The sequence below is a fragment of the Photinus pyralis genome, unplaced genomic scaffold (assembly GCF_008802855.1).
Source record: "Photinus pyralis isolate 1611_PpyrPB1 unplaced genomic scaffold, Ppyr1.3 Ppyr1.4_LG5, whole genome shotgun sequence".
NCBI lineage: Eukaryota > Metazoa > Arthropoda > Insecta > Coleoptera > Lampyridae > Photinus > Photinus pyralis.
The window spans coordinates 44,196,103-44,212,448 of NW_022170596.1; the positions used below are offsets into that span (position 1 = coordinate 44,196,103).

At 34.0% G+C, this 16,346-nt stretch overlaps 1 protein-coding gene across 1 annotated transcript in view; it reads right to left on the reverse strand.

The window, feature by feature from the left end:
* The window catches only part of LOC116172475, a 29,688-nt gene extending 18,158 nt beyond the window's left edge, over positions 1-11,530 (reverse strand). Inside the window, exons 1-3 of the mRNA XM_031489699.1 lie at positions 11,509-11,530; positions 9,641-9,681; positions 9,351-9,469 (exon numbers count right to left, since the gene is read on the reverse strand). Coding sequence (XP_031345559.1) covers positions 9,351-9,469; positions 9,641-9,672 — 151 coding nt within the window. The 5' untranslated portion in view covers positions 9,673-9,681; positions 11,509-11,530. The remainder of the gene's footprint in view (positions 1-9,350; positions 9,470-9,640; positions 9,682-11,508) is intronic.
* Positions 11,531-16,346: the final 4,816 nt, after the last annotated feature.

Consider the following 16,346-nt stretch of genomic DNA (forward strand, 5'->3'; position numbering starts at 1 on the left):
GAGAAATAAAACAACTAATGAGACAGTAGCAGATTTTGTCCAGATGAGAAATTTAATTTAAATTTTGAAAATGCATCCACCTGTCGGTACAAAAAATCGGTGTAATATATATAATATCTTTGTAGTATTATCATTGTACTCGAATACAATGATATTATTAAGCATTGGTTGGATAACAATATTTTATCACTAAATCATCAGAGAAATTCGTAGTGCGTACATGATTTTTTCATTACCTATATAAGTTATCCAATTATCTTTTATAACATTTAGATTGTATAAAGGTACAAACGCAATTTTGCAATCATATGAGATGGGATTGTCAAATTTAACAAAGTTGTAAAGTTTGTTTATCTGTTGCAAAAAATAATTTCAGTTTCCATTCGATTAACAGCTATAAAATTATTTACAAGCAAAATTTAACATTCTTTTCCATTATTCACTATCGTACAGGTACAAGTCGTTTATGATAAATATGAAGATGTTGCTAAGATGTGTGAGATTTCATGTTTCTGATAAACCCTTTTAAAATCGTTTGTAAATGTTTCTAATCAATATTACCTGATTATCATTTTTTTCTTTATCCTTTTTTGCGTCTCGATCAGTTATTTTCTAATTTTTACCTGAGCTTTTTTTTATGATTTGGATTTGCTTGTTGGTCAAATATTCTCCATTACTCAGTGGCAGATATCAATAAGTTAGAGATGTCTATCTCAGCCAAAAAAGACAAATTTGGTTAAAGAACAAGTAGTTAAATGTGTAAAATTTCGGCACTAATAAGACGAAAAACATAAAAATTGGTTTTGACTTCACCATCAGTAAAATCTTGTCGGGGGCTACCATATTCCCTTTGTCGGTGTCCACTTCCGACGTCCCATTCCCCCGCAATGCGCGTTTGAAGTTTTGATTCCACCATCATTAAGATCTTGTCGGGAGTTACCACATTCTCTTTGCCGGTACCCATTTCCGACGTCCCGTTCACCCGCAATTAAAGTTTGGTGTTTTGACTTCACTATCAGTAAGATATGGCGATGGCGCCCAGGTGTCGCCGACCCCACATCTTGTAGCCCCGTCCCTAAAGTTGTTAACTACACGGCCCCGATAGGTACATGTACATTGTACACTCCTTGTCTTTTTACAAGCATTCTTCTGCGGGCTCGCATTTACTGCTAGCCAACCAGCCAAAGTGAGATTAAAAGCTACCTTTTTACAAATAAATTTGCAAAAATGCGCTAAAAACACATACATTTTTCAAGAATTCAAGGACCCTTAACTTATTTTTGTGAAGTTTTGCAAATCAAGTTCACTTTAGAGATTTAGGTCGATGTTTCTTTTGGAAAATTACGTAGGTAATTAAGTGCAATTTATAATCCTTTCTTTTATGTGTTCAAAATATGGGATTGCCGTCACTGTCTTAATCAATTACAATACTCATTCAGGGCTTTTTGTACTGTGATATACAACGCTGTCAGGGGGGTCCAGGTACCTCCTTTTTTGTGTCGTAAATTGTCAAAAGTCCAAATATCTGTATTTTACACATCCGCCTTAAAGAACATTCGCCTTTATATACATTCACTCTAGGAATATTCACGCTTTGTAACGGAGGCTTAGAAGGATTTGGTTTTGAATTTCCAAATTGGCCAGTGTATGAAATTTTGTACGTGTACCGCTTCATAGCGAAAACGAATAGAAACTAAAATTCAATAGAATGAAACGCTTTCAGATAAGCAGCGAGTGTGCAAGCAGATAAAGCCCGCCATTCATTAGCAGATCGGTCCGTCCTGACTCATCCGCCCACCGATCCGCTAATGCCTTATGCCACAATTATTTTCGTTTTTGCTATACTCGGCTTTACAGGAAAACAATGGATGGAAACTCCTTATTGTTTTTGCCATTCCCCGCAGTAACTCAGCTCGCATTCGGAAACACGACTTGCTATCCGGCCATACTCCCTAGCACTGATCCTTGAACTCGTAGAAATCGACTGTTTCTTTTCGTTCTGAAGTTAGACGAGGAACAGGCCGACGGACAGACAGGCGAACAGACGGACGGACAAAATCGTCACATAAGGGAAATTCCCCTAAAAAATTCGGCATCTTTATGTATTGTTTCGCTCGCATTTACACAGTTTTCTTACCGCAATTTTCAAAGAAAAGTTTTTCTATATCATTTTATATATAGCTTAGGCTCTCACAACCAGACATTCCAAAAAATAAATAATTCACATCTGCAAAAATGTACATGGATACTACGAAATTACGAATTCTCCAATCGAATCGTATTGCACGAGGCGTTCCACCATCCAATTTTCCTAATTGTGGCTGCCTTTCAAAAGGAGAAAATCGACTGTAATTTGGAGAAAACTTCGACTCAACGATAAATGTAAAGTTATTTCAAATCTTTGCATTGTATAAAAACAGTATAGTCGATCGTTTTAGGGATTTTGGATAGCAATTTATGCTCAAAGACAATTTAACATTGCTGAAGAGGTCGACCCACGGAAATTTATTTCCTGAACAGATTTGTATATTTGTTATGAATGAACCCAATGAACCCAAACAAAAGATTTTGGTGATTTTCTTCATTAATTGTCAAGTAGAATTTTAAGTTCATCCTTTTGTGTGAGTTAAATTTTATTTAGCATCAAGTGGTGTGCAAATCTTTTCAATAGGAAAATGTACCAGCCATTGTATAATTACATAAATATTAAAAAATCTAGATAATTAATTAGAATTGCAACGTGATCACGAGACCGGATTCGAAATTTAATTTTGTATTTGTTGCATCACAATTCACATCACCATTTTAAACCACGAAAAATGTAAAGAAACGAAACCTCAATATGTCTTTTATTTGGCGAGATACGAAAAGTTTGTTAAATATAATTTTATATGTGAGATTACGATCTATCAGATCGCATATTCAAACTTCTGGTGTCACTTCCGGTTTAACCGGAAATCGATGCAACTTTTGTTTTTCAAATGCCATGCCTATGTTGTTTGAGATATTTGGAAAGAGCAATCAATTTTCTGTACGACTACATGAAATATGCATATGGTTGATATACAAAAAAATGGAGAAATTCGTTTAGAAAATTTATGAAATCTTTGAACGTACTAAATCTAGAGACATTTATTGATATAAGAAAGAATCCGGTTTTGCATCACGTATTGTTGAGGTAAACTCTGAGCATGAACATAACGTGCTCCCCCAAAGTCCCAACTCCATCCTGCACTGTACACTTGAAAGAAGCCACTATACAGGGTGTTTTTTTGGGAGCTTTAGTTAAAAGTTTCTGGGAAAGTAAAATAGGTAGGTTTTTGAAAATTTGTACTTAGGAGTTACTCTGAAGGCCGAATCGATGTAAAATATTTTCAAAATGGCCGCACTTCCGGAAACACCGGAAGTAGATAGTAACTTCGTTATTTTAAATGGCAACCCCTATTTTTTATTGCTTTTTTGGATTCTACGTGAAATTTCACTTCTTTTGATACCCATATGTCGATATCTACCATTTATGGTTTTTAAGTTATTTTGACTTTAAGAAAAAAAATGGCGGATGCAGATGGTACCTTGATAATTGATTACTTGCAAACGGTTGTAGTCATGGCAACCTATTTTTATCAGTCCATAGAGAATGAATAGGGCTTTCTTTTAGTGCACTTAAAAAAAAGTTAAGTTGCGTACGACCGCCCCTATGGATATCCAAATTTATGAAACTTCAAAGACTAAAAACTCAGTTTTTTTTAATGGAATGACCATGTTCTTACTATTCCATGAGATAGAGAATCGAAATGGGCATATTTTGACAATACATGTTCCTATAGCTATCTTTAACAGTTTCTGACTTATTCCCATTTTATTGAATTGACACTATTTTTTAGGATTTTCTTTTTAGTAGTCGGCCATGATTCTATAACAATTGAATTTTAAACAAATCTAGTGACACTAATCCATCACCCACTGTTATAGGTTAACATAAGTTTTTCAAAAATCGAAAAATGACTCGCAGTGGTTTCACCTATTTTGGAATTTAATTGTTATTTATGGTGAAATGGGCAGAATCGCGGCGCGTGCTTTCCGTACATTCATTCGAAAACTAGAACGAAATTGTATGAATTTTTGAAATTTTGTACCCCTAATGCACTACAAACCGTTGAAGCACAAGTTATACAAAGCTCTACAAGAGAATATTTAAGAAAATGAATTGAATTGCAAATGCAAGATTAACAAAATAAATTCAATGCAAAATATAAAAAACTTTGTTGAAACATTTTTGGTATGGAATTGTTGCTAGAACAGATATCGCATTACCTCTCTTAATTTCCAGACTTATACGTTGTTTAAGAAATTCAGTTGAACGACTCTGTTTAGATTTTTCAAAAATTTTCTGTCCTATATCCTTATTAAATGAGTTATTTATTAATGAATTATTTAGACTAGAACTAGAATCAGTGGTATTAAAGAATCCATTCCTTGATTTGTTTAAAATTCGATTGTTATAAAATCATGGCCAACTACTAAAAAGAAAATGCGAAAAAAAATGGCATCAATTCCGAGATCAATTCAATGAAATGGGAATAAATCAGAAACTGTTAAAGATAGCTATAGGAACATGTAATATCAAAATATGCCAATTTCGATTCTCTATCTCATGCAATATTAAGAACATGGTCATTCCATTTAAAAAAAACTGAGTTTATAGACTTTGAAGTTTCTTAAATTTGGATCTCCATAGGTGCGGTTGTACGCAACTTAACTTTGTTTTAAGTACAGTAAAAGAAAGCCCTATTCATTCTCTATGCACTGATAAAAATAGGTTGCCATGACTACAACCGTTTTTCAAGTAATCAATTATCAAGGTACCATCTGCATCCGCCATTTTTTTCTTAAAGTCAAAATAACTTAAAAACCATAAATGGTAGATATCGACATATGGGTATCAAAAGAAGTGAAATTTCACGTAGAATCCAAAAAAGCAATAAAAAATAGGGGTTGCCATTTAAAATAACGAAGTTACTATCTACTTCCGGTGTTTCCGGAAGTGCGGCCATTTTGAAAATATTTTACATCGATTCGGCCTTCAGAGTAACACCTAAGTACAAATTTTCAAAATCCTACCTATTTTACTTTCCCAGAAACTTTTAACTAAAGCTCCCAAAAAAACACCCTGTATAGTTATTTCATTAACATACTCGAAAATACCAATATTTTCACAATGAATACCGCACATGGCAGAAATCTTAAATGCGCAAAAAATTATCTAAGAGTAAAGAACAATTAAGATTGGGATGTAGAATAAAGTGAACACGAAACTGGTCTAAATAAACAGCAAGTGTTAAAAGTACACTTGCAGAGTACATTCAAAATGGCAATAATCCTGCGTCAATGATTACACAACATACTCTTAATAGTAGGTGACTAATGGTAAACAAAGTTAATATGTATGCACCTTGACTAATTGATAATCCCAACAAATGGTAACGTATCACTTGGGGAGTGAGATACCTACCACACAATTAAATTAGATTCTACCTGGTTTGTTTGAAATGCATTTTGTGGAAATACCATCCCTATATTCACTTGACTTTTGACTTTGAATGAACGTATACACTAACATTAGAATAAATTGCACTATTGAGAGCCTGTTCATGTACCATTGTAAATAAATTAATCCATTAGTGTAATTGCATATAATCCCTTTTCACTTTTTGTTCGCAATTGATTGCAAGATTCAGAATAAGTGAATGCAGCTCAACAAATTTTCAAAATACGATGTCGCAAATGCCAATAATTTGTATTAAATGAATCGGCAAATCGTTTGCATCTCAGTGATAAAAAAACAATTTGATTTATAGATTGTTCGCCTAGTAGCAATGAATCGTCTAATTTAAATGCCCTCCAGAGAAATTAAACATTAACTTATGTAAAACAGATCGAAAAAATTCAAGGGGCGTTCAAGGAGCAGCGCAACACACAGTAAAAATTTGTGATAATTGTCTTATGCCTGGAATTCATTAGTAAAGAATCTAAGAACGCAATTTCCCATTTTCTATTTGTAAAAAAAATGCATCTGGATTTAATTAACACGTTAATTAATTGAGTGAAGGACGAGGCAAACGGTATTCGCTGCTTTAATTAAAAGTGCAATAAAGCAAAAGGAAAACTATTTCGGGGAGCGTATAGGTGTATTGCTCGGCTTACAAAATAGGAGTAGAAATTAATGCTAAAATCGTATTGTTAAACCAGAACCTGATTATTTAATCTACATACGGTTGTGCTAGTTACATAAATGCGTTGTGCAAATACACTTGTTTAAAAAAATCAACCCGGGCACAGAAATGCATGGAACAAAACGCAACAAACGCGAACACTGCTACTTGGTAAACTAATGTTAATCCAGTACCAATAAAAACACACTTAATCGCTACATATAACGTCAGCAAGGTCGCGAGTATTTTGAAATGTAAATAACGTCGTCTGTGTGCAAATTTTTTTGTCCATTTGGTCAAAGGGGTACCCGATGAGGAGAAGTCATTCCCATAAGCGTCGGTTGGTATTCCAAATTTAACCGAATTTTTTCGCTACTCACGTAAACTCACGTCATTCAAGGATCACTCTAATCAATTTGTGATTTAATAAGAAGCACGAGAAGAATATAAATATTTTAATAGAAATGACCTCAGTAATAACTTGCGTATGAATATTAGGTTGGGTTGAATTCTATATTGAGCCTTGATTTTATGTTTCTCTAAAAAAGCATTGTCAATTCAATGTGGACTGGATGGGATAGGTTAACTGTTTATTGTTGAAGAGACATACATTAATTTAATCCTTTCACTTTGTTTGTCATTTTAGCCTACTTTTTTGTGTTAGATTACGTTATTTGTAAAGCTGAACCATTGTATATGTATTAGTATACAATGGCTGTACTTTAGTTTTTCCGTACAGTACGAGAAATCAGAGGATTTTAGAAAACTGTCAATTAGCATTTTCACTACATTGCAATAGGTTTCCAAATACAAACATGTCAACGATCCCCTAAAATCTGCCCTGATAGATTTTGACTCGTACAATCGCTAGAAATAATGATATAGATGAAAAACCGATCTGAAAAAGGTTCGGTTAGTTTTGCACAATCATGTCATGACGGTTGTAAGGTATCTGATTGGATGTGGACTTTTCTGTTGTTGAATGGGCGAATGTAATTATAAACCCTACGTTCAAAATTAATATCTACTAATAACACTGATATAAACTAAGCACCTACCTGAAAAAGGAGGGTTTTTGGTGATGCATCGAAAACGAAAGAATACGTTTGGATATAGTGAAATAGTAGTAAAAAGAAAATGTTTGAATGGGAGAAATGCCCTTAGTACTATGGGCTAAACTCTAAAAACGGCTCCGTTTCCTCAATTGTTAGGGGAATTTTGTATCATTCGAAAAATTCCCCTTATGTTATAGTGTTGTCCATATGTTCCTAGTCTAACTCGAGAAAGAGAGCGATGTAAAACCTTCTCCAATCGATTTTTACGAGTTCAAGCAACAGTGCTAATGAATATGAGCCGAATTAAAAGTCTGGTTTCCGAATGCGAGCTGAGTGGCAAAAAATTCCCCTACTAAAAATCGTATGCGATTCTTCATATCTTGTTTTAGATTAGATCTTATTTTTCATATAACTGAAGTTGAATACGCGTTTGATACAAAAATAAAGTACAAAGTTGCTCAGGAAGATATGAAGTTATTTTTTACTTATTTTAAAATGTTACGTTATGTACTGTCATCTACGACTTTTATTTACGTTATTTGTGTCACTCCGAGGACTTTGTTCATACTTACATTTCGAATTTGTTGTATAGAAATTTAGTTATTTGTGCATCGAAAACTAATTTTCTTGAAATTATCATTTATACACCGATTTGTACGGACGACTCGTTGTCGATCAAAATTTTGCTTTTGTTTAATGAACGTAAATTATTGGTTCTTGAGTACTAATTATGGTTTTAGTATACGATTTACTCTAATGTTAGATGTTAGCCTTTGCTACCGCAATACTTATGTGCCAATCTACTTCATTTCATTTTTATTTTATTTTTGCCTTTTATTTTTGAGTGTGATTTCATATTGGTTTTCGATACAATCGAATTGTAATTACTACATTTGTTTGATAGTCATTTAACAATTGTAGCTTCGTTGTTTTCTGCAGAGGCCTGTTTCGATTTGGATAATTTTACTGATCCCGTTTTTGCTAAAAATTAATTTAAATTTAAACATTGACATTTCAGATCTAGATATTACAGTTTCCTATTTGTAATATTTTGAGATGATTTATTATATTATAATCGAATGTGACAATAATTTATTGTTGATGTTCTACCCATGTCAATTATTTTATTTCTTTAGCTTATCCAGACCAGAACATGGATCTCTTAGTCTGCCTTGTTACTCCTTTCGGTAAGTATTATCTCTCATTTATTTTACATTTACTAAAGACTAAGTGTCACTATCCAGTAATCCAGTTTACTATTAGGTACTATATCTCCTTACTTCGATTTGGCAAGTGTACAAGTACAGGAACCCCATAGGTATTCATCCCGACCGTAATCTACTTTGCTTGAGCTTATGGACTAAATGCATTTTTTTACTAATTTGCGACATTCATTGATAAGGCTATCCTTGTTAATCACCGCAATGATGCCGAACTGAGGATTCAATTGAAGTTTTAAAACACAACAACCTCATTGTGCTGTCATTGTCACGTATATTAATAAGTTTGGCAGAACAAACTAGTTTGATAAGCGACTCGACCAAGTGCCTGTCCACAATGACCACAATTGACAACAGCACCTTTCCCATTTGGGAAAATGTATTAAAAATGTGGGTCGTTTTTTGCAGTGTTATATTATGGTCGCTTCACATTTTCCATAAACTTTGGATATAGCCAGATGTGCGAAACTTCGGTACACCTGCGAAGAATTTGCAGCTATGCAAATATGTGTAGCCATAAGTATTATTTTATAGCGTTATCTAAAAAATAATTATGATATTCATCTACGACTGCCGGAATGGTATACACTAACACCTGTTAATGTTAAATGACTCAGCAGCGAAGGTCTTTGCAGTTAAGTGGGATAAAAAAGTGATGTACAACAACATTCTCGCATAATTATTTTTAATCCAATTCCTGTAATAAGATGTTGAAATGATATTTTTCATTTACAGGCCACTTTGTGCTTATCTAACATAAATTACCTTCGGGTATCCGATATTTGTAATTTTTACAAATAAATAAATGCTAAGTAATCCGTATAGGTAATGCATCGAAACCAAATAAGGAAAGCAGATCTTACCTGATATAGGCAGTTCGTGCAGATCGACAATGGTGATGTTTTTGTTATAGATCCATGGCGAAGATGAAGCCCACGTGTTCAAAACACCTACTTCTCCTCTGATATCACGCGTGCCACTCCTGTTAACAAACGAAAATAATCCATTTATCGTTATAATTCCATACGTAATTGGTGGTTGGGTAACGACAAAGGAGCAGAAATTGAAAATTTAAAGGGTGTAGATGGTAGGCACTTTGATTTTAAGACAAGGTTCCCAAAAATTCCATTCCTTGATGATAAATTTCATTTACCTTACTTCAACTTCGAGGATTTCCAGACCCATTTTACATTTCTAAAATAGAGAATATCTAGGTCAGCAGCTTACAGTAGTTTTTCTCTAACAGCGTCCCATAGCTATTAGTCCTATAAGTGGTTAGTATGAATATGAACCCATAGTAAAAATCCATCAATGACAATGTCTTTCATTGTTGGGTAATAAGATAGGGACCTACCAGTTAATTTTGCAAGAAAATTGTACGTGATAGAAGCTTTACTGAAGATTTATACCACTTCTACTATTATACAATGCCATAGGTAGGTAGTAGGTACCCTATTTTTCAACGCGAGAGCTGTAAGGGCTATTTGTTTCTAGTCCTTGTACTTCCGACCGGATCTACTATGATTTTAAATTTAAATAATAAGAAGAAAAGTAAGTACACGCTATTTAAAATGTATAACAAGCGAGCGACAATTTTAACAAATAAAAAATCGCCATATTACCCCTCACATTTTCTTAACAGATGCGCACTGATGTTGCACACGATTAATTCGTTCGAACTGGGTCGTTTTAATTAAGGGATTTGCTTGAAGACCCACATACCTACGGAAGAGAGCAACTAACTGAAATTCCGAACGTGGTATTCAAAGTATAAACGGAGGCAAGGTACATCAACCAATGACTAATACAGTTTTAGCCTTTATGGCAAGTTATTATAAGTAAAGAAATAAAACGTAACTTAGTTTTTCCAATTTCATGGGCAGGTGTCTTTTTGTTCACCTAACTATAAGTTGTAACATTTGTAATTACGTACACTACGAACGGTAACGTATAATTACTTCATGCCGGTGGTTTAGCTTTAGATTCGTCTGTGAACCTTGTAGACCCTGACTATTAAACGTTTAATTTATTTGTGCTGGGATGTTACGTACTATTTTATTGTTACTACGTATAATTTCTTCCCTTCCCATTGTGTTTTCATTTAATACGAAATATGTAGGTATCTGAATTTAGATTTTGGCCGGAAGCTGTTTATTAACCGTATTCCCGAAAAGGAATTAAATTGTGGATATGTATCCTGCATCTATTTGAGAATGCACGGATGAAAATCTCATGAACTGATCAAAAATTATTCCTTTTCCTAAACAGTAAGTATTTTAAAAATTCTCACATCTTAAAATAATAATAAACCTCGTCTAAAAGCGACATCATCAGAGCCGTGTCTACGGGGTCATTGGATTGGACCCATAAAAAGATTACAGCTTTGCTCTGCCGCTTAATAACATAGATTTACCCAGTTCCCCTATCACTCCTGTGGGTTCGAAGGCAGAATTTACTAGAGGTGACACCACTTCCTACGTGGACCAGATGCAAAGGGGTCGCGTTTCGTAGAGTTTATGAATTCCATTTTACAAGAAAACCAGTAAGGCCTTGCGCATGAGTTGTCACGGAAGTGAAAAGAATCAGATCCACATGGAATGGAGAACGAGTGTCGTAGGTTTGGACACTATCAGCTTCTAATTGCTGTATGATGCGATGGGAGCGGGAAGAGAACATTTCGTTGAATAGCTGTAGTATTTTGTGTGAATGTGAGGTGCACATCCACAGTTAACCCAAAATTTAAAAAAACCGTATTCTCAGTTCTAATAGTTGCCTTCAGGCACTTCCAGAAAATGTGCTAATCAATCCTCAAATAAAGTACTTGAAAGTCCCGAACGCCAAGCACGTTTAATTTGAAGGGGTTTGATTACTTTATTTATTATTTTCCCTCTCTTGTTCTGGGCTTTGAACATAAAATTTCTGGGCCCTCAACAGGCTTGCGCCCAATTTCAGAGTGACCCGTATAATGCTTTTTAGAGGTGTCTCTGCAGAAGGTCTTAAGTTGTTCTCTCCGGTATTTACCTTACGAATTAGGAAAACTGCAGGAAAACCTAATTCGGAGTAGCCGGCAGAATGCTCCAAACTGGTCTAAGGTAATTACCATCTCTGCCACAGATGAAACACATATGTACTTCAATGATGGAAATAGTAGAATGAATAATGATTTGTAATTATCATTCTTATTAATGTAATTTATAAAATTTTAGTGGGTTATACCTTTGAATATACATTTTTGTATATTCAAAGGTTCTATTGTAATTGTAATTGTGGTTCTACTTTGCAAAAGAGGGTCGAAATGATTTTTATCTATGGAGTTAACCATTGAAGCATTTTGCTAATTCATCGACAGCCTCATTTCCCAATATGCCAATATGAGATGGACACCATACGAAGACTATATTCTTGCTTGGATCTTTTGCCATAATTTTGTTATAAATCTTACACAAGTAAAACCCCTACCCCTAACTTTATAATACCTTTCACTGATTTTTCGCAGAAAATTAAAAAAACTTCATATATTAATACTAATGATTACTGCTTAGAACAATCCATCTATAAAGGTTCCAAATATTTCAAACTTTTTTACAATGACTCGCCTAAAACCTGGTTCCACAAATCTAGACTAAATCGTAATATTACAGTATCAATAATTAGATGCAGAGCAGATCACTACAATCTCGCTGCCTCATTGTTCAGGGTTAATATCGTAGATGATCCAAAATGTGCTGCGTGCGGTGATTATAATGAGGACCTAAATCATGTTTTATGGCAATTTGATATTTACAACGATAAAAGATTAAATTTAATTAAGAATATTTGCAGAGAAAGACATTATTACCGCTACACGTAGACTACCTATTGTTTTATCCTAACTCTACTGCTTGTGAACACATTGTTAAATTCTTAGATGCGATCGGTCGACCAATTTAGTTATATATCTACTAAGGAAATACTATGTAAATATTATTCTATGTATATTTAGTTTATCTTTAATAAATGATAGCTGATATAAGGCTCCTACAAGCCTTGAAAAGCTTAAATAATAATAATAAAAAAAAACCATTGAAGCAAAATGTATTACATTTTCAACAAGATTTCACTACCTGGTATCCGTTCGTGGATTTTTGCGGAAAAGATTTCCTCGCCAATTATTTGTAGAACATTAATATTATTTAATTATTGAACTGTAACAACAAGCTGTACACTATTACAGCAACCCGTGATGCATTTTAAAAAAATTCGTAGGTATATCATAGATATCAGCCTAAATATATATAACAAAATCACAAACGTAGTTGATGTGTTGCCTATAGTAACGCATTTTGGTAATTTTATGTCTAGTCGTTATAGGCCGACAAAGGTAATTGGTATCTGGTGCGTTAGTTGTTCTGTACGACTGTACGCACTGCACCCAAATAAATTTCCATAAGAATGCCGCCATAAAAACTTTTTTTAAGAACTATTTTATAAATTTTGACCTTATCTACAAAATGTTCGGGCTATTTTTTTTTTAAAGTTTATAGCAACTGAATACCGATTGTTTAAAAATTGGATGTTTTGCACCGATTATTGCGCTAGTCTGTTTTATTTTTTTATTCTCGATCAAGGCAATTTATGGAAAAAGTAAACCGACAGTTTTCTAGATAAGCTACCTTTAAACATTGCCCCAAAAAATGAAATCATATTTTTTAGCGCATTTTTGAAAAAAATACGCATTATATTCGTTATAGCTGGCTGGCCGGCTGTCCGGGTGAGATCTCAGCAACTACAATAGCTAGAGACTTCAAATTTTCACTAAAAGCTTTCTGCTATAGTGTAGATGTGCAGGCTCTAGTCTATTTTGAGTTAGATTACTTGTGAGATCGATAATTTAAGAAAATAATTTCGATATGGTGTTCGGAGGTGCTATAATTTTACCGTTAGATAGCGCTACCAGTATAAAAACTTAATTATTTACCCTCAATTGAAATTAAATAATAGTATATTAAGATACAAGTGTATAATCAAGTCTTTAAAGCTCGCGCAACGAGTTTAACGTTGCAAGTGCTTTAAAGACCAATTATACACGTGTACCTATCTTATAGTATTTTTTATTATACCTGCAGTATAATTTAAAAATAGGAAATACAATGAAATCATATTGACGTTATACTCGAATACATGTCTAATTAAGTGGGCTGGGTTTTCGTAATTTCACGATTGCCATGGAAATGTCACTTGACGTTTGCTTATAAAAATCATCGTCTTTGTGAATAAAACGATTTCCGTTGAGAAAGATAATACACCGTCCATTAAATCTAATAATTTTAAACTTCGCTAATAAAATACTGACCTGTATTACCAAAAATGCGCTTTAATCATGCATATGCTGATTTACAACTTGTTGTAAATAAAGTCTGTATCTTGGCGGGCGGTAAATCAACAATTTGAGTGACGCAAGTATGCGCAACTGCACAGTGTCAGCGGGAACTAACTAAGGACCAAAATAGGAGTTGACTAAGCAAGAATATCATCTTGTTTTTTACAACTTTAATCATCTACTATACACCATAATGTAAAATTTGCGTTTAGGTAAAGAAGACTCTTAATAAAGGTAATATTCGACATCACGCAAGTAGGTATATATAAAAAAGTGAATTGAATTTAATTTATGCATATGTTCTCACTCAATGTGATTAAGTTTATTGCTATATTTTATATTCAAAGGTTTATTGTATCTTAATTTAACGATTAATATGGCGGAGAGGACGGTAATATAAACAGCAAAAAAAGGAAAATCGGTTTTCTTTTCCAACAAGATCTCTTACTAATCATTGCAGTTCTAACTGTTCTGACCTGCAATACTACTTTTTAAACATAAAAAATTAAAATTCTACCTTTAGCCGTTCTCTATATTGTGTCAAACCCCTAATTTGGTATTGGCCTACTCTAATTTCCATTAAGTAGAAAATGGGATGGTGGGGTAGTTTGACAAAGTGTGAACTAGGCAGATTAACCAAAGAGTAATAAACCAAAGAGTAATACTCTTTGGATGAACGAATCACAATCCAAATGAAAACATCCTATTGTTAGATTTTTGTGCAGGCGAACTATGCGATAAAACCAGATGAGCACTGGAACGAAGTGGAAGAAAACTCTTTAATTACAACATAGGCAACTCGTGAAAGCAGCAAAAAAACAATTCAGCAAGATCAAGATACTTCAAGATGATGCACAAAATGTGGATAACCTTTTGTCTAAATAAACTTCTTATGCTATGTTTTCACTGATCAGTAGTGTATGAAGGAAGCAATGTTCGATATAGGTATGTACATAGCTTCGGTGTTTATTAACGAGCTCCTAGCGAGTTTATATTGTGCGGTGTCTGTCCGTCCGTCTGTCCGTCCGTCCGTTAGCACGATATCTCATAAACGAATGGATCGATTAAGTTATGAACCGAATTGCATGAATTTCAATGTGCGCATAGCTTTAGCCATAGTAAATGCAATTCCAAAAGTTGAGCCTAATCGATCAGCATTCATAATAGCATCAACATAAACTGAATTGCAAACTTTCTTATTTATGAAGTTATATTTATATGAAATTTGATACATAGCCACTTGGAATAAATCAAATATAGCGCCGGTTTCCAAATTTTGTTTTGTGCATGATGTGCAGTGCCAACTTTCTTATTTATGGAAGCAATTAAATGATATTTCATACATAACACTTTAAATAAAAGCAAAACTACCACCAGATTCAAAATTTGGTTTTGCACATGCTATAGCCATACCATCAAAATCCGGAAAATCAGAAATTAACCGCTCAAAGTCGCTTAACTAACGGAATACGGAATCACTCAATTTACGTGTTACCAATCACTAACAACTTTTTCTACAATCGATATCCAAAGTAGGCATTTGCGCTCGTATTTGACAGCGCAAACGTCATCTTTTTCGAGGAATGTCACTTTGTCGCTTATAAGCGACAAAATAGAAAAAACGCTCGCTCTCCCAATTATTAACTATAAATCAAATATGCATTGCTCAGAGTATCCAATGACAACGAGTAAATGACATCTTTCATTTGGGCATAAGATTAAAATGATTTGAGTGAAAAATTTAAATTTTTGGAAATATGTGAACTGCTCGATTGTAGAAACCTTGTGTGTAATTCGAGCGCAAATTGATTGTCGATTTCAAGAGATTGCCGCGCTCCTTCGTCGCGCGTCAACTGTCTCTTTCAATCGACAATATATCATTTTGCGCTCTTACTACACAAATAGCTATTTTCTTTGCTTTAAATTCTGGACTTTCAGAGAGTTGGTATAAAGTAAGGTTGATAGTCAAGGGTTGTATGTAAAGAAATTTTATGACCCACAAGATTACCATGTGTAAAATGCCGCTCAAGATTTTGAGCATTTAACTTAAATGAAAGATCTCGCCCTTTCTTGATAGGGCCTTACATGACATGTCAGAGACTGAAAACCGATTGCATACAACGAAATGTATATGTATCCAAATGTGTGGGGAATTTACACTATGGCTGCTGCATCTACCACTTTTACCGTGGCTGAAAGTATAATCAATGCAAGGATATATAAGGGCTGATTTTAATGAGCCCAAGTGCTATATGTCCAGAGCTATTTAGATCATCCATGTAGAAAATTGAAAAATTACTTGTAAGTGCGCCTAAGGAAATACAAAATAATTACCAGCTTAGTTGATGTGTTGCCTAAAGTAATGCATCTCGTAAGTCATTTTATGTTCTTATTTGCCGTCAAAGGGATTTGATTGCAAATAATCAAGCTAATTGTCCACACCACGTCGGTACATTAAAAATTAATTAAATCGTCTGATACTTTGCGATTTATTTTATGC